The sequence below is a fragment of the Halichoerus grypus genome, chromosome 8 (genome assembly GCF_964656455.1).
Source record: "Halichoerus grypus chromosome 8, mHalGry1.hap1.1, whole genome shotgun sequence".
NCBI classification, from domain to species: domain Eukaryota; kingdom Metazoa; phylum Chordata; class Mammalia; order Carnivora; family Phocidae; genus Halichoerus; species Halichoerus grypus.
Genome location: NC_135719.1, coordinates 116,078,336 through 116,095,764, shown reverse-complemented (window position 1 = coordinate 116,095,764; position 17,429 = coordinate 116,078,336). Strand labels below are relative to the sequence as shown.

At 41.1% G+C, this 17,429-nt stretch overlaps 1 protein-coding gene across 6 annotated transcripts in view; it reads right to left on the bottom strand.

The window, feature by feature from the left end:
- SYNE2 (spectrin repeat containing nuclear envelope protein 2) overlaps positions 1 to 17,429 on the bottom strand; it is a 315,251-nt gene that overhangs the window by 238,459 nt on the left and 59,363 nt on the right. For all 6 annotated transcript variants that reach the window (XM_078053796.1, XM_078053797.1, XM_078053799.1 and 3 more), the window contains exon 3: positions 507 to 568. In XM_078053796.1, coding sequence (XP_077909922.1) covers positions 507 to 568 — 62 coding nt within the window. The remainder of the gene's footprint in view (positions 1 to 506; positions 569 to 17,429) is intronic.

Sequence of the window (17,429 nt, the reverse complement as noted above, 5' to 3'; positions counted from 1 at the left end):
GTGATTAAGATCAAGGCCTCTGGATCCAGACTGCCTGGATTTGTATCCCAGCACTATCACTTACAAGTAGTGTGACCTTGGGCAAGTCACATAACTTCTTTGTACCTTAGTTTCCTTGTTTTTTAAAAAGGAATAACACTATCTGATGGGGATGTTGTAAGGTCTCGTAAATGTGACGCAAACTGACGCCATTTAAAAGAGCTTAGGACAGTGTTTTTAACATATAACACTCCATACATATGAATCATTATTATTTTTTATTATCATTATTATATTTGATTAAAAAAAAAAGCTGTTGTTGCTTTAAATATTTTTATAGCACTGTCTCCCATATCCTTAACAAAAGTGTCTCTTTTTTGTGTTGGGAGAGAATAACGAACACATCTAAACAAGATCAAGGTGACTTCAGCACATTCTTTCAACCTTGCCATTTGGGGGACCCAAAGCGATGGAAGGAGGAGTAACTTAAATATATTTGTAGCTTTATCTGCTCTTTTTTTCCTCACCTTTGCCAGCTGTGAGTTGATCCAGCAGGTGAAGGTTTTCTTCTGAGTGTCTTCCTGTTGAGCTATTGAAAAAGGGCAACAGCAGTTACAAAATGAGAAGCCTCAGAAACCTTTTAAATATGTCAAAGCTTCAAAGGTCTAAACCTCTGGGGATGTGCGCGTATTCCACAACTTTTCCAGCTTTCTAGGACTTGGTCTAGATTTCAGATGTTTGTTCAAGGAGTGCTTTGGAAATAGCATGTTGATACGAGATATTTTTTATCGCTGCAGGTTAGCTGAGAAGAGACGATGATTTTTAATAGCGTTTTACTGACAAAAAGCACGAAAAGTCCCCACGTGACCTTGACTGTGCAGCCTGAGGAACTGTGAGGAGAGAGAAGACCTCCCCACCCACAACGCTCTCAGTCCAAGCGAAAGCCATACGGATTTAAAGACAAACCCCAGAACAGCTGAAGACATTTAAAAAGGCTCACAAAATTGTGGGCAGTTCAGTCTTGACACAGTATTTACCCTGGAGGCTATGCGGCCACTGAGCTCACGGTAAGCGAGCTGCAATCAGAGTCGGAGGTCTGATCCTGGGCTCGAATCCTGCCTCTGTTACCAAGTGGCGGTGTAACAGCATCTCCTCACGGAATAAGGTAGTAAGCCCTGGCCTCCAGAGACTGGAAATGATTCACTTGAGAAGTGCCCACTTTTACTCTTGCTAACAGGACAGGAGACAAGGGGAAGATCTGAACACTCTAGGTACGTCTTCCCTTCCTCGGAGCGCGGGAGCAGGCCCTACAGCAACACCACGCTCCCCACTGGCCTTCGACCCCATCGGCTTCAGCAGCCATGTCAACTCTGCACACCGCGACTGAGTTTCCATTTCCCCGGATGTCCTCACCTGGCTGGCCCCCCAGGTAAGGACAGACACCCCACCCCTCCCTGGGCCCAACGCTCACAGTCTTGTCACCACCATCTACCTCAAGGTCACCAGGTCTCACCCAAGCATACACGCGCACATGCGCACACACGCCCCGGGCTCTCGGGTTCCCCTCCGTTCTCTCGCTCTGATTTGAGTAAGATTCTGCACATGCCTCTGTTTTTCTCATCTCCCACCTCTCCTTAAAACCTTTCCACGGATGATGAACCCGTAGTACACCATCCGCAAAATCCCGTATCCAAACCCTCTCTGGCAGGGTCGCCTCTCTGCTCTTACTGAAAACTGGCCCGCTCGAGTGCTGGCTCTGCGTTCTCTTACGTAAGCCCCTTGGACCATGGGGGCCTTGCTCCTCGCTGCTACTTCCAGATCATTCTCCACTCTCTTTGTCCCCAAAGCGCTCCAGCTTTGACTCTCATGTCATCAGACCGTGCCCACTGTTAAGAGTCATCTACAGGCTTCTGTCCATTCCTCATCATTTCTCAAAGATTTAGTTCCTTCCCCACTGTCCTCTCTCCAACACAACTCCTAATTCTTGGCAATTTCAACATACATACTGATGAAGCGCCCAAGCTCCTGGTCCCTCCGTTTTATTCTTCTTCTCCAATAAACTTGTCTTCTGCTCTGCTTCAATCACTGACTGTCATGGTCATACCCCACATCTTATCATTACTGATAACTGCAGCTTCTCACAGTCTCGATTTTGTGCATCTCTGAACGACAACCCCTGGCTGTTCAGTTCCTTCCCTCGAGCGCCCCCACTCCAACAATCCTTGGCGTCCATTGGCAACTCCAGCCATTGATTCTGCCAGCTTTGTGCTGTCCTTCGCCCTCACTGATATCCTTCCTCCTCCCATCCTTTTCCAGCTGCTCCCTCATTGAAGTCACCCTGAATCCAGGTCATCAATGACCCCCGCCCCCTTCGACTAGAACCAATGGTTGATTCTCAGCCGTCACCTTTCTGGACCGTACACTCTTGGTTTTTCTCCTACCTCATAAGCTGGCTTCTCTCTTTCCCCTACACATCATATCCAATGCCTTGGGAAATACTCTTCAGTCCCCCTTCAGAATATATTCAGGATATGACCACTTCTCACCACCCCTCACCTGGATTACTGCCCTAGATCCCTAACAGGTCTCCCTCCTTCCAGTCTTGCCCTCAAAATACTCTTCTCAAGCAACAGCCAGAGTGATGTCGCTCAAATGTTACCTCAGGCCAGGACACTCCTTTGCTCACAATCCTTCAAGGGCTCCTCACCTCACTCCTTAAGATGGCTGCAAGGCTGACACCCACGCCCTTTGCTCATCCCCCTGGCTCATTCCACTCCTGCCACTCTGGCCTCCCTGCTTTTCCCAAACTCCCTAGAAACAGTCCCACTTTAGGGCTTTGCCCTAACTGTCCTTTCTCCCAGGAATGCTCTTGTTACAGATATCCCCACAAGCCTAATTCCCATCCTATTTAAAGCTGTAACACCTCCACTCCTGCTTCCCTTTGTTTGCTCTTATTTTTTCCTACAGCACTTACCACCTTCTAACATCCTACGTAAGTTATATATGTTGTATGTTTATTATTTAATGTCTTGCTCTTCTCCCAGCAGAATATAAGCCCCACACAGACAAAGCTGTTTTGTCTGTGATCTATTCCAAGTGCCTAGAAGAACCTGGCCCAGAATAGACTCTAAAGAAACATTTGCCAGAATAATAATAATAATAATAATAATAATAATAATAAATTAATAATATTAAATTGACTGAAATTAATAAAACTAAATTATAATTAAAATTCATAAGTGATAATTTCACTGATTATTAGTGATGTTTTATTTACTATACCAAGATGGCCAAATCTACCTTTATGTGTTTATATTCTTTTTTTTTTAATTGTCTGATCTATCTTCTAATACATTTTCTTTGACCCCTTCCACTCTCCTTTATTAATCTCTAGCTACCACAGTTATAATAGACTGGGATTGTTGGCATGAGATCTAATTGGAGTTCTTAAAAAATTTTTAATCTGATGGGAGTTCAGGTTGAGGAACTGAAGAGAATCTGAGTAAATGTATTTTTGGGTGTTTACAATCCTGGCTGATTAGAGATTAAAGATGCACTTAGCCTCATTGGATTTTTTTCTTATCTTTTTAAATCCACTTCATTTTCCTGTATTACCAGCTTAAATTAGTTATAGCCCAGTGATTTACACAGTACAGGGTCCTCAATAATTGTTAGCTGAACTGAATTGAGTTCTGGCAAGCCAACCAGATACTGTAGGCTTTTGAAAGTTATTTGTTTTATATAAACAAAAGAATTACAAAGAACCACAATTCTGTCCTATAGTTCAAAATGTTACGACATCTTCTAGAATCTTTGAGATACGTTTTCATTGCTTTTTCTCCTAGTATCAGTAGATGTTTCAACAATATTTTTAAACATGTATTTAAACATTTAAACAAAAATTGTACTGAAGGTTAATTTTGCTCCTCAATAGAAAAAAAACTAGAGAACAGTTTTATGATCCCAGGATCAAGTTACCAGCACACAATGTACATTAATCAAGGCCATGGATAAAAGTGGGGAGGGACCTATCCATTATTATAACAATAAAGCAGAAATCCAAAACAAACAAACAAACAAAACAAAGATGACTCTTCCTATCCTTAAGGGACCAAGAGACATTTTTCTTTCTAGGTGATAAAGTGTGAAAAAGAAACCAATCAGGAATACTGCTAGGTCCAGGAGAGAAGAGTCTGCCCTTACTTTAGGAGAGTTAACGTGGCGGGAGAAGGAAGGGGGACGGACATCTGTGGAAGGTGGGTAAAATCATCTTGGAAGGGGTAAACTGAGTACAGAAAGAGCTTTGTGTGCCCCAGAGGAGTTTCAGTATTCCGCATCCACCTGGAAACCCCAGTCATTCCAAACTATTTCCAGGTAATATGAGGGATCATTTCATTTTCGTGCGATGTTAGACAAAAAGGGTCTTGGTATTGAGCAAACAGGAATGAACTTTCCTAGGCTGAGAAAACAGCCTGGCAGGGAAACCAGGACTCTAACTGGATTGTTCAAACTGGGTGCACCTAATCTAATCCGAGGTTGGACTGACATATATCCCGACATGGACATAAACTTAAACTGAAAAGGATCAAAACTTTTCCAACGAAAACCCTAAGTTATTCTTGTCCTAATTTGATAAAATCTAATAGAAACCAGGGGGAAAACAAAAAGAGAAGCAGCCAGAACAAATCCCCACCGGTGCTCTCCAGTTTAGCAAAGGAAACAAAGCCCAAATGAAATCTTCAGAAAAGGAATTAGAAAAGAAACTTCATGGCTTTTAACGAACTCATTGTCCGCATTTAGAGAACAACTCGTCATCCTGGAAATCAGAACCCTTCAAATGCAACAAGGACCCTTTGCTGAACGGCAAACAAAGATGTCCCAAGTACAATTAAACACCTTTGCAACAGCTGAATTAAATGGTTTAGTATGTGCCATTTTATTTATCCCTTGACACACTTTTCTCACATTTTCATACTGTCTTATCCCTGAAAAGCGGTATTAATTCAACAGGAACCAGAGCCAAATAGCTCACCCTATGGCAGGATAAGTAACCATTTGTTCTTTTCAAAGGCTGACCCATTGGGAAAAAAATAATTGAGAACCAACTGCTTTAAAGCAACTTAATTTGAGTGGGTGAGATTTTTTTTTTTTAAACTGCCAGATTTTATTTTGTAATTTCTGGGGTAAGTTTCTAGTAAAATAATAAAACACTTCTCAAAATGGCACATAGAGAGAATAGAATCAGCACCTGTTAGGGATAAAAAAAGCAAAAGAATTAAAAAGAATAATAAAATCTATTCTAATGATGGATTTCTCTGTAAAACGCCAAGGAATGGAGAATGAGAAAGTCTCTATCCTGATTTTTAAGGCAAATAAGAAATATGGATAATGTAGAAAAATGTAGCCAGTGAATTTTATTCAGGCCCATGTAGATATCCGTGACTATCATTCTTGGAAAATATCTGACGAATTTGAGAAGCAAGACAGAGTAGGCAAAGGTTTTCTCTAGATGTCATTACCATAAAAATACATTTAATCCCCGAGTTTGTTCTTATTCAATCTGCCTTTTGTGAGCTGGCATCACATACCCTTAGCTGGAAGGCACCTTTAAATGAAAACAAATTGAGTTAAGCTCAGTTAAGAAGTATGGATTTTAAATTCATTATAAGGTTCCCAGGAAAACTACTGTGGCTACTACTAGGGAGCAGCAAGACCCAGCCACACAAGAGTTCATCTAAAATGTTGACTCCCCCAAAATTAATTAATTAATTAATTAAAATTTTGACTCCAGTAGTCCTCCCCCATAGTAGGAGTTCAAAAGCGGTTACCTCAGACATGAGAATCCCTAGTTTACGTTTTCACTCAAACACAGAGCAATGCGTTATTACAATGTGGCCTATCCAAGAATGTCCTCTCCTGCCTGAGTTCACTGAGGAAGCTTTGCAATCTCCTTCTATCCAGGAATTTCTCCTTCTCTTTCTATTACTGGGTTATTGTTAACAATTTTACTGCACTTGGCTCCAGATTCATTCTTTTGATCTGTCACTCTGCTCATTAAAATCTTTTGATCATTCCTTAATTCCTTAGCGAATAAATTCTAAATTCTTAGCCTAACATTCTAGGTCATTCATAGTTTGGCTCCAATCTAATTTCCCTGACTCATCTCCCATGACTTCCCTACTCATATCCTACTTTTCTAGCAAACTGGAAATCTACAGTTCCCCAGTTAAGTTTCACTCAAAAAAAAGTTTTCACTTTTTTCTGCATTGCCATGCTATGTATCCTCTGGAATGGCCAATCCTCCACATCTCCCTCCAGCATCCAGCACAATGTACATGGTGGGCATTCAATAGACACCTGTTAAAATAAGACATACTCCATTCAAATGCCCCCTTCCTAAAGAGAAATAGATATAATCTCTTCTGGTTCTAGTCTCCCACAATACTTTATTGGATTTTTTTTCTTATTGTTATTAGAAAGTGATATACAATACTCATAAAACATTTTTCCAAGCAGTACTCAAAATTAAAAGTTAACCTCACTTCCCTCAAACCTCCCATTTTCCTTTCCTAGAGACAACATTAATTAACAGTTTCCTGTGCATCCTTCTAGACAGATTAAATATAAAGAACATAAATTCTAAAAGGGCAAGGATTTGTTTGGGTTGGTCACTGGGTCACTAGCTTTTAGAATACTATCTCACAAGTAGGAGGCACTCAGCCAATATTTGTGGAATGAATGTATGCATATGTAAATTAAATGAATATACATGATAGCTTCATTTTTTAAGTTGATAATTCAAGATTTAGTTATACTACTTAAAGTTAAAAAGCATCTGCTAAGCTATAAGAAATATTTTAAAAGGAAATCATAACCCTTCCAAATTACCAGAAAGTAAGAAGAAAATATCTGGCCAATAAAAAGAACAAAATAGATACATATGTGCTGATATGGATATATTCTTAATTGAAAAAAAGGAAGTTGTAAAATAGTATGTTGACTCCTATTTTATCTGTATTTTTTTTTTAAAGATTTTATTTTTAAGTAATTTCTACACCCAACGTGGGGCTCGAACTTACAACCCTGAGATAAAGAGTCACATGCTCTACCGACTGAGACAGCCAGGCGCCCCTCTATTTGTATTTTTATTAAAGGATAGCTGTATGTATGGCCCAACAGCCTACTTCTATCTTATGATAATTACGATTTGCTGCTCATATACTATAGTCACGTAAGGGCGTGTGGTTTCTCTCCTACTCAATGTATGAACCTTAAACATTTATGCTTTTGTGGTTTTGCTTCCCCTTAGCACAGTACCCTGTAGATAAGAAGTACTCAATAAATATTTGCTGATTGAAAGACTTAGTATTAAGAGTATGGAGGATCAAACTGTCTTACTGTATGGAGAAGAAGAATTTACTGGTAACACTTACTAGGCCTATGTCTTATCCTAACCCTGGACGATTTCTTTCTTTGGTGAATAAACTGCCTTGAACAAAAGGGCAGGTACTATAGTGAGACCTTGTTGCCATTCCTTAAAACAACACTGCCAACTCACTGTCCGCTGGGACAGAAATGGTAAGGATAGGGCGCCTGGGTGGCTCAGTCGTTAAGCGTCTGCCTTCGGCTCAGGTCATGATCCCAGGGTCCTGGGATCAAGTCCCGCCTCGAGCTCCCTGCTCAGCGGGAAGCCTGCTTCTCCCTCTCCCACTCCCCCTGCTTGTGTTCCCTCTCTCGCTGTGTCTCTCTCTGTCAAATAAATAAATAAATTCTTAAAAAAAAAAAAAAAAAGAAATGGTAAGGATAACTAAATTCGAAAAATAATGCAACATGTTTTAGCCATGTGTCCCAACAGCTGTCTCAAAGAATCTTAATCAAGCTGTTATCGAATAGAAAGGGAACTAAAAATAATAAGGCCACCTCTTTTATTGTTTCTCATGGAGATGATAATAAACAGAAATAAATGAAGAAACAAAGTAAGGGAATAAAAGCACACAGGCATGCACAATCAAAATAAGAAAAGCCTAAAATATTTGAAGATAAACAGGAAAAGGTGTGTCACTGAACTACAAAGGGAAAACTATTAACTAACAGAAAAGCAGGGAGACAATTTACTACACATTTCCTTGCAGCCAACCATAAGCAAACAAACAAGCCAGCAAGAACGAAAAATAAATAGTACCAAGACTGAGATCTCGCTTATTGAATGAGAAGAGCTGAGTTTAGAAGGTAACTCCTGACTAACAAAACTCATAAGCACAGCATGCAACCATATCTCAATCTGAACACTTTTTTTTTAAAGATTTATTTATTTGAGAGAGAGAGAGAGAATGGAGGGAGGGGCAGAATGTCAGGCAGACTCCCCACTGAGCGCGGAGCCCAACACAGGGCTCCAATCCCTCCACCCATGAGATTATGACCTGAGCTGAAAACAGGAGTCAGACGCTTAACCCACTGAGCCACCCAGGTGCCCCCTCAACACTCTTTTATGTCAATATTCTCCCCTGGAGAATCTGTGCTGGCACTACAGAAAAAACAGCACTCCCCCATCAGACTCAGCATTCCAGGACTAAAATCACACCCTCCTTCCCTCCCTCTCCCCTCACCTGTCCTCACCAGAGTTTCCACCTCAGAGATTTAACACCACCATCCTTCATCATCCCCAAGTACAGCCTACCACAAATCAGGCCAAATTTGCTCCCGGGTAGCTCTGGTATCCTCTTCTTCCTATACCACTAGGCTCCCCTTGCTCTCCTGCCCCATCTGCCATCAGCCACGGCCTGTTCCTCCCGTGGCCAGCCAGGTCTGCTCTGCTCCCTTCAATCCATTCCCCGCTTCAGCCAGTAGATCTAACCTTCTTCCCCTTTCCACTTGGATGGTTTATCTCAATAAAGCTGTTCCCAAAAAATATGAGAGAATATCTGTGAGATTATTTGATTAACATGTGCCTTCTCATTAGCCTACTGGCTCCATGAGAGCCTGGGTCTGATTTTGCTCCTCATTTTGCCTGCAGCATCTACCACATGTGGTAGGAATTCAGAAAATGTTTGTTGAATGAATAGTTAAATGGCTGCGGGAGAAGGGAGTGGGGTTTCGTGGCTATATTTCCCCAATGTAGAGATTTAAAGATTTTTTTTTTTAAGATTTTATTTATTTATTTGACAGAGAGATAGAGAGAAAGCACAAGTAGACAGAGTGGCAGGCAGAGGGAGAGGGAGAAGAAGGCTCCCGGCTGAGCAGGGAGCCGGACGCGGGGCTCGATCCCAGGACCCTGGGATCATGACCTGAGCCAAAGGCAGCCGCTTAACTGACTGAACCACCCAGGCGCCCCGCCCAATGTAGAGATTTAAATACTGAATTTATTGGGGAAATATGTGACATACAACAAATGATTTCTACTCTGGGCCTTAGCATGCAGAATCCAGCCTTTTCGTGTTGCCACACGAGCGAACCACACCCTGTGCAACACCTGAGATTCTCACACTGAAGCTTTTGTTTCCAGCCTCCCTGGAACATAGCTCCTGGCTCTCTACGTAAGTACACCTTGTATTTCTAGCACATGCAAATGAGCCCACAATACAGATAAAATGCCTAGAATTTGGGGTGCTATTTGCTCTCCTCTTTCTCACCCTCTTCTGACTCATCTGAGTTGCTAGATAAATATTTGTGGAATGAATAAATCAAAGAAATGACTCCATTTCTTTCAACACATATTTCTTACTCCTTACTACCTTTCATCTACTATATAAAACTGAGTGCTTTTTTTTTGAAAATCATGTGTGAGCCTGAGCCCTGACTTCTGAGCACAAAAGAACCAGACCACGCTGAAGTGATCTGTGCTGTGATAACAGATCTAGGATTCTTACACTTTTGAATGCCAGCAAACTACTCAGGGTCATTGTTTGAGTTCAGAGTTCTAGGTCCCAACTCCCAGAGTCTCTGATTCAAGGGAATCACACAGCTCACTTTGAGAAACATCTCTGTAACTGGACTGATTTACATGTGTGACTTATTCTTGAGACAACACAAGGGAACAGGAAAGGCTTAGCAAAAATAGTGAGGAAATCATAAACTCTGAGATATTAATATAATGTAACAATATAAATCTATGATAATATATGGGTATCCTAAGACACACTTAAAGGGGCTCAGAAGGCTTGCTGAACCAACTTGTGTCTAGGAGTAAGTAGGAATTCAGGGTAAGGAATAATGACATCATTTCATTAAAGCCATCCAATGAAGAGGTCGGGTAGGCATTTTGCGAATGAGAAAACTGTAGCTCCCAGAAGATGAAGGATTTTTAATCACTCATTCAATAAACACTTATTGAAAGTGCCCTGTGTCCTATATACTATGCTCTAGATCTCACATCCAGTAGAGGAGATTCAAATCCAGATGTGTCTGATACCAAAATCCACGTTCTTTTCGTCATAATTAAAACTCAGCTGAAATACTGGATCCATGGCCCCTCCAGCTTACCACCCTCTCTCCCCTACATTAAACCCAAATTTCTTGAAAGTATTGTCTACACTGGCTGTCTTCACATCCTTACCTACCACTCACTTCTAAACTCATTAAAAGAAAACTAGCTTTGATCCCAACCACTCCATCTAATTCTCAGCAAGGCTACCATTACTTAACCCTGTGGGTACTTCTCAGAACATACTGGATCTCTTGAAACTTCTGATGCTGTTTACTACTCTCTCCTTCTTGAAACATTCTCCTTCTTTGGTTTCCATGATATCACACTCACCTGGGTTTCTTCCTACTTCTAGTGACGCCCCTTCCCAGACTCTGTTATAAGCTTGTTTTCCTTTTCTATCTCTGTAATGTTCTTTTTCTAGATAATTTCATCTACTCCATAGGAACAAATTACTATTTATATACTAATGACTTCCAAATCTTTCTCATCAGCCCAGGTATCTGCTTCTCTTGAGCTTCGTGGGTATCCCCACTTAGTTATTCCATAGACACTTCAAACTCAACATTGCCAGAAGGGAGTTCGTCATCTCTAACCAACTCCCTCGCCCACTAATGGTGTTCTCCTGCATTTTTTTTTTTCAGTGAATGGTTCCATCATCCACTCTTCCGCCCAAGAATAAACATGAATCATCTTTAATATTTCCCTCACCTCCCTCTCCCATACCCAATCAAAAAGGCCTAATGATTACTTCAATAAAACTAAAAATAAAATAAAATTTAAGAATTTAAAACCCTGAAAATTGTACCGATTAGATATCTCCGATACCTATCTCTCTCCATCCTCACAGGCTCCTCCTATATCAGGACACCATTATCTCTCAGCTGAACCGCCATAACAGACTTCAACAGGTCATTCTGTCTCCACATTCACTCCCATAAGACCACACCCCACACTGCAGCCTGGTGATTTCTAAAACCAGTTCTCAATATGTCTCCACTCACAACCCTTCTATCACTTCTCCTTGGTCTTCGGAAACAACTCAAACCCCCATATATTCCCATGACCTTTTACAGCCTCATCTCTTACATTTTCCTTCAAACTGTAATCCTCGGTCTCACTGAGCATCCATTTCCTTGAATGTGCCATGTTCAGCCCCACCTTCTGCCTTTAATACGGGGCTACCACTGCCTGGAGTGCTCTCCTCATCTCTACCCTGTTCATGTGCTAACATACTTTAGGTCTAAACTTAGAAATCACTTCCTTATGGGAAGCCTTCCCTGACCCCCAAGACTGGTGGGTGCCCCTGCTCTGTACTCCCAGAGTACCATGTCTTCTCTCTCCCGCAGCATACCCGTATCATCCTGTATTAGTCTATGCACTTGCTGTCTCCCTGTACTCAGAAGGTACATTGTAGGACAGCACATTCTATGTGTCATCCCATGTATTCAGTACAGTGTCTTGTACACCATAGGCATTCAATAGCACTTGTCAAATAATGAAAGAACAAATAAATGAATTGGGATCTAAGGATAAATTAACCTATACTTAGAAAAACAAATAATGGAGTAGTATCTCTTACCTTAAAAAATTCCTACGTTTTGCTTCAACAAGGACGCTATCTCCGCTACCCTTCGCAGCAAAATTTCTTCAAAGTGTTGATTAAGTCATTGTTTCTACTTCCTCACCTCTAGTCTCTCCTCCACCCACTCCAATCAGGCTCTGTCTCCACCACCTGAGTCGTGGCTAACCCTGTTAAAGCCACCAACTAACTCTATGAGTCCAATCCACTGGCCATTTCTCTTCAATACAGTTGACATTACGCCCTTCTCTTTTTTTTTTTTAAGATTTTATTTATTTATTTGAGAGAGAGTGAGAGAGCAAGAGCGGGGGGAGGGGCAGAGGGAGAGGGACAAGCAGACTCCCCAATGAGAAAGGAGCCTGACACAGGGCTCGATCCCAGGACCCTGAGATCATGACCTCAGCCAAAGGCAGACACTTAACCTACTGAGCCACCAGGCACCCCTCCCCCCTTCTGGAAATATCTTCATCTAGAAGTTTCCATGCCATTACACTGACCTAGTTTGCCTTCTTTGGCCTTAGCTACTCCTTCTCAGTGTCCCTTGCTTTTCTTCCTCTTCCACTTTACCTCTAAACACTGAAAGATCCGGGATGCCTGGGTGGCTTAGTTGGTTAAACATCTGCCTTCGGCTGAGATCATGATCCCAGAGTCCTGGGATCGAGTCCCACATCGGGCTCCTTGCTCAGCGGGAAGCCTGTTTCTCCCTCTACCTGCTCCTCCCCTGCTTGTGCTCTCTCTCTGGCAAATACATAAATAAAATCTTAAAAAAAAAAAAATAAACACTGAAAGATCCAAAAGGTCTGCTCTAGCTACACACTCCATGGGTGATCTCTTCCAGGCCATGGTTTTAATTGCAAATATACCAGCCACATACTGATGGCTCCCAAATCTATACCCCTCCCTAGAACTCTGGATCCTCACATCTAACTGTCTACTTGACATGTACATTTGGGTATCAAATGAGCATCTCATATCTATCATGGCAAAAATAAACTCTTGATCTCCCCAAAACTTGTCGATCAGTCTTCCTCATTGCAATAAATTACACAACCAACTACTCAATTGCTCAAAGCAAAATTTAGAAGTTATCCTTGATCTCTCTTACTACTCACTCCATACATCCCAACATTCACAAGTATCCTTAAAAAAAAAAAAAAACTGTGATTCTTTATCCCATTCCTATCACCCTACTACTATCCAACCTACTCTGATAGTTCACCTGGACAACAAAAGCATCCCAAAGGGCTTTGCTGCTTCCCCTCCCACCTCTCAGATAATCCCCTCTCCACCCAGCAGCCAGAGTGATATTTTGGAAAATGTAAATCAGATCATGTTACTCCCCTAACTAAAACCGTCCTCACGCACCTTCCCTTAGAGCTGATGAACCCCTGCCTGATCCAGCTCTGCCTTGCCTTGCTGTCCAGTACCATCTCATGCCCACCACATTCCAGCCACACCAGGCTCCCTGAATTCACCAAGCTTGTTTCTATCTTTGGGCTTTTCCTTTAGTACTGCCTCAGCCTGAAATGCTCTTCCCTTGTTCTTTGCTTGGCAGCTCCTTTGTGTTATAATCATTCCTTAAATGTCTCCTCCTCAGAGACCTTCACTGACCACCTGATCTAAAGAAAGCAGGAAATCATCACATAAACCCATTTTTAATCCTCTCCATAGCACTTTTCATGGGCTGATATTTTTCTTCATTATTTATTCTTTGTCTCTCTATTTTTTTTTTTTTTAAAGATTTTACCTATTTATTTGAGAGAGAGAGAATGAGAGACAGAGAGCATGAGAGGGAGGAGGGTCAGAGGGAGAAGCAGACTCCCTGCCGAGCAGGGAGCCCCATGCGGGACTCGATCCCGGGACTCCAGGATCATGACCTGAGCCGAAGGCAGTTGCCCAACCAACTGAGCCACCCAGGCGCCCTATTCTTTGTCTCTCTAATAACTGAAATACAAGCACCGTGGGCATATGAAGCTTGTTGGAGTTGTTCACCTCAGTATTCTCTTAATCCAAATAGTGCCTGATACAGTGTAGGGTCTCAGGAAACACACGCTGCACGCAAGTGTCAATGAACAGGTCCACCTGTGCTCAGAAAAACCGTAACTGTGTGACGAACTGCTAAGTGTGGATCCACGTATACTGTTGAAACATTCTGTTTTGAAGACATCAAACCATGCTAGAAGTTCTCCATGTACACATTCAGACTGAGGCAGACAGAGACACACAGCAGAACCAGTCCTCACTATTAATAATCCTGCTTAACTGAAGACAGGGCCAACAATGACTATGTTTTGGAAAGATCTTAAATGTTATTCAAATTTGATAAAGGCTGTTTGTGTTCTGATTTGAGCTAGGTGCCTTTCATCTTAAAACATTTAGCTGCTGATGCAATTGGTAGATCCTGAGCAACAAAGACGGAAAAGACCAAGGCATGACCAGTGAGTGCTGCTCCAGCCTGGGGGCAGAGAGCAAGCGTGCGCGGCCATTCTTCCGCCATTTTCTCTCTATGCTCATTCAACATGCATCACCGCACAGACTGTCAATGACTAGGAGAGATCATTGACCCAGAATCTCACGTCTCTCCTCCAAAAAAACACACATTTAGAACTTCGAACATTTCATTTCTCTGATAAATCATTCCTATCCTTTTATGTACTATTTTTAAATGATTCTAAAAATACCTGGTGGTAGTAACCTTCAGTTCTCATACATATATTGAGAACAACAAATGCAGTTACCTTTTATCAAAATTCCCCTGAATGTTTTAGAAAAACACAGCCATCAGAGAAATTGTAATCATCAACGCTGAAATCAGATGGGGGAGGTAATCTCTTGAAGATGCACATTTAGAATAACCTCTAATTTTTAGAGTGTAAAATCACGCACTAACCCCATCAAATGGTTACAAATTAATATCTTATATTGACTTCTTACTTTCCCATTTTCAAGGAGAAATTATTTCGAGTTTTATTTTTCCTAATATACTACTTCAAGCTCTGAATAATTCTACTCCCTCCTGAAACACACACATACACAAAAGCTTAGAAAACTCTTGTATCTCCCATGGGGCTAATTAAAAAGGATTCTGATTTCTATAAGGAATGAATGAGATCTTTGTTAACCTACTTTAACAGGACTCTAAATGACCCTGGATTTATCTTGCCCTAGTTTTCAAAATGTAACTGACCCAGAATAAAGTAAGCTTATCCCCACACTCTTGGCAAAAACAAAACCAAAGTTCCCAGAAGCCAAAACTGTATATATACAACCTAAGAAAAAAAATTTATTTTCTCTCTTAAAGAGACTATACAGTGCAAATACTACTGCTTGCAGAGCTATTTTATTCTTCGCCTAATTGGAACATTTTAAGATTATAAAGCTTTACAATATCAAGACAAGTAATCTTCCAAGAAAACACAGCAAAGGACATCATCAGCTACTATGATATCAGGAACTTTCTGGAAGCTTTTGTGTTGGGACAGTACAGCACTGATAGTCGGGGAAGAACCAAGATTTGATTATTTTCTCTGGGTATAACAATCACCTAATCCCTAAAAAAGACCCCAGAGATGATTTGCTTTCATTCCTAATAACTAAGCAGTATGAACTGATTAGGGAAGCAGAAATACTGCCTGATAGTACATGTCCTTACCTTACTCTTCATTCATCATTTCCATCAAAATTCCACATTGGGGATCTGGCTGTAAAAGGGTAGAAATTCTACCCAGAAGCCTTTTATTAATCCCATTCCTCTTTCTCAGATTTTACATGGTTTCATTCACTCACCGCCATAAAGTAAACAGAATTTCAGAAACACAATAGTTAACCACCACTGAGCCTGCAAACACCATAAATACACCTCACTGCCTCATGTCTAAAGAGATCCATGTTTCCATCCTCTCTCACTGGTTTTCCTGAACACTGAACCCTTCTTCTAATTCAGGGTGTTTCATATTTTTTTTATATTGGAAATGACCACTCATTTATTCATTACACAGTTGTTTACCAAAAGCCTAAAATATGTCAGAAATGTCACTGGCAATAAAGATGCAGGAGTATCCTACGCAGGGCACTCATACACACTTGGAGGAACTCAGAGGGCTTATCAAAGCAAGCGATGTCCAAGGATGAGCAGAAACTCTAGGATAAAAAAACAATCATAAGAAGTTCAGCAAGAAGACAACTAACTCCAGGGAAGTTCTTAAGAAAATGTTTGATTTTTACAGTGAGAGGGATAGATAACTCACCTTGCAGATGATATTATATAGAAAACACATTCATTCTTCACCTCCCTACACCTGAAATGTGAAAAGATACTCCAGACAGCATATTCAGTCATATTTTGGTTAAATTTTATGTTGGATCCAAAATTAGGAGCAAGAAGGACCTTGTTACATAAGAATGATTAAATCTGGGGCGCCTGGGTAGCTCAGTAGGTAAGCGTCTGCCTTTGGCTCAGGTCATGATCCCGGGGTCCTGGGATCAAGCCCCGCATCGGGCTCCTTGCTCAATGGAGAGCCTGCTTTTCCCTCTCCCACTCCCCCTGCTTGTGTTCCCTCTCTCACTGTCTCTGTCAAATAAACAAATAAAATCTTTAAAAAAATTTTTTAAAAAGAATGATTAAATTTGCATCCCAGCTCATTTTCCTACTTTCACATGATATCAACAAGCGGAAGCCCAGCTGCACCGCACGCTTCTTGAAGGTGCTCAATCTATTCACATTTTTGTCCCCTTAACAACAAGCCTACCACACATGGTCGGCGCTCAGTGTTTACTGAGCAACTGAATAAAATTAAACATTACATCACATTATTATGTTTATTATCTAGCCCACTGAACATGAATAATGTCTAAAAATATCACATAAATTGAAAGCCTCCTTTAGATGGATACTCGGTAAATAATGAATAAATTTCAATGGAGTAATAACCTAACCACAGGGACCCGTGTTTCACTATCAAGCCCTACCAAGTAATGTCTATCCAGAAGGCATAGAGGGTTTTTTAATCTTTTAAAATATATCATCTGGACGATAACACTAAATCAAACATATGAGCATTGTTTGAAATGACACAGGAACTGGGCTGAAGGTGATTTTATACAGGTTCCCGCAGACGGTTAACCATCCATCAGCATTTTGGCAGGACTGCATGAAAGTTAACTCCTCGTGCGGTGGCAAACGTAATCGATACACACTCCTCCCTAGTTCTTTGTCTAATTAATTATAACGTTCTATATTCAAATGCTATTTTTCTAAAGCACTGGCCTACCTCATTGCTAAAAGCATTTTGCTCTTGTTACATAAATTTATCATACCCTTTTGTGGCCAACAAAGTACTCTATTCACACGTTCGAAAGAAATAACTGAAATCTGAAATATATAAAGACAGTGTCCAAAACAGTTCAAGAATGCCGTCGCTGCTGTTTACAATAGCACAGGGTGAGTCA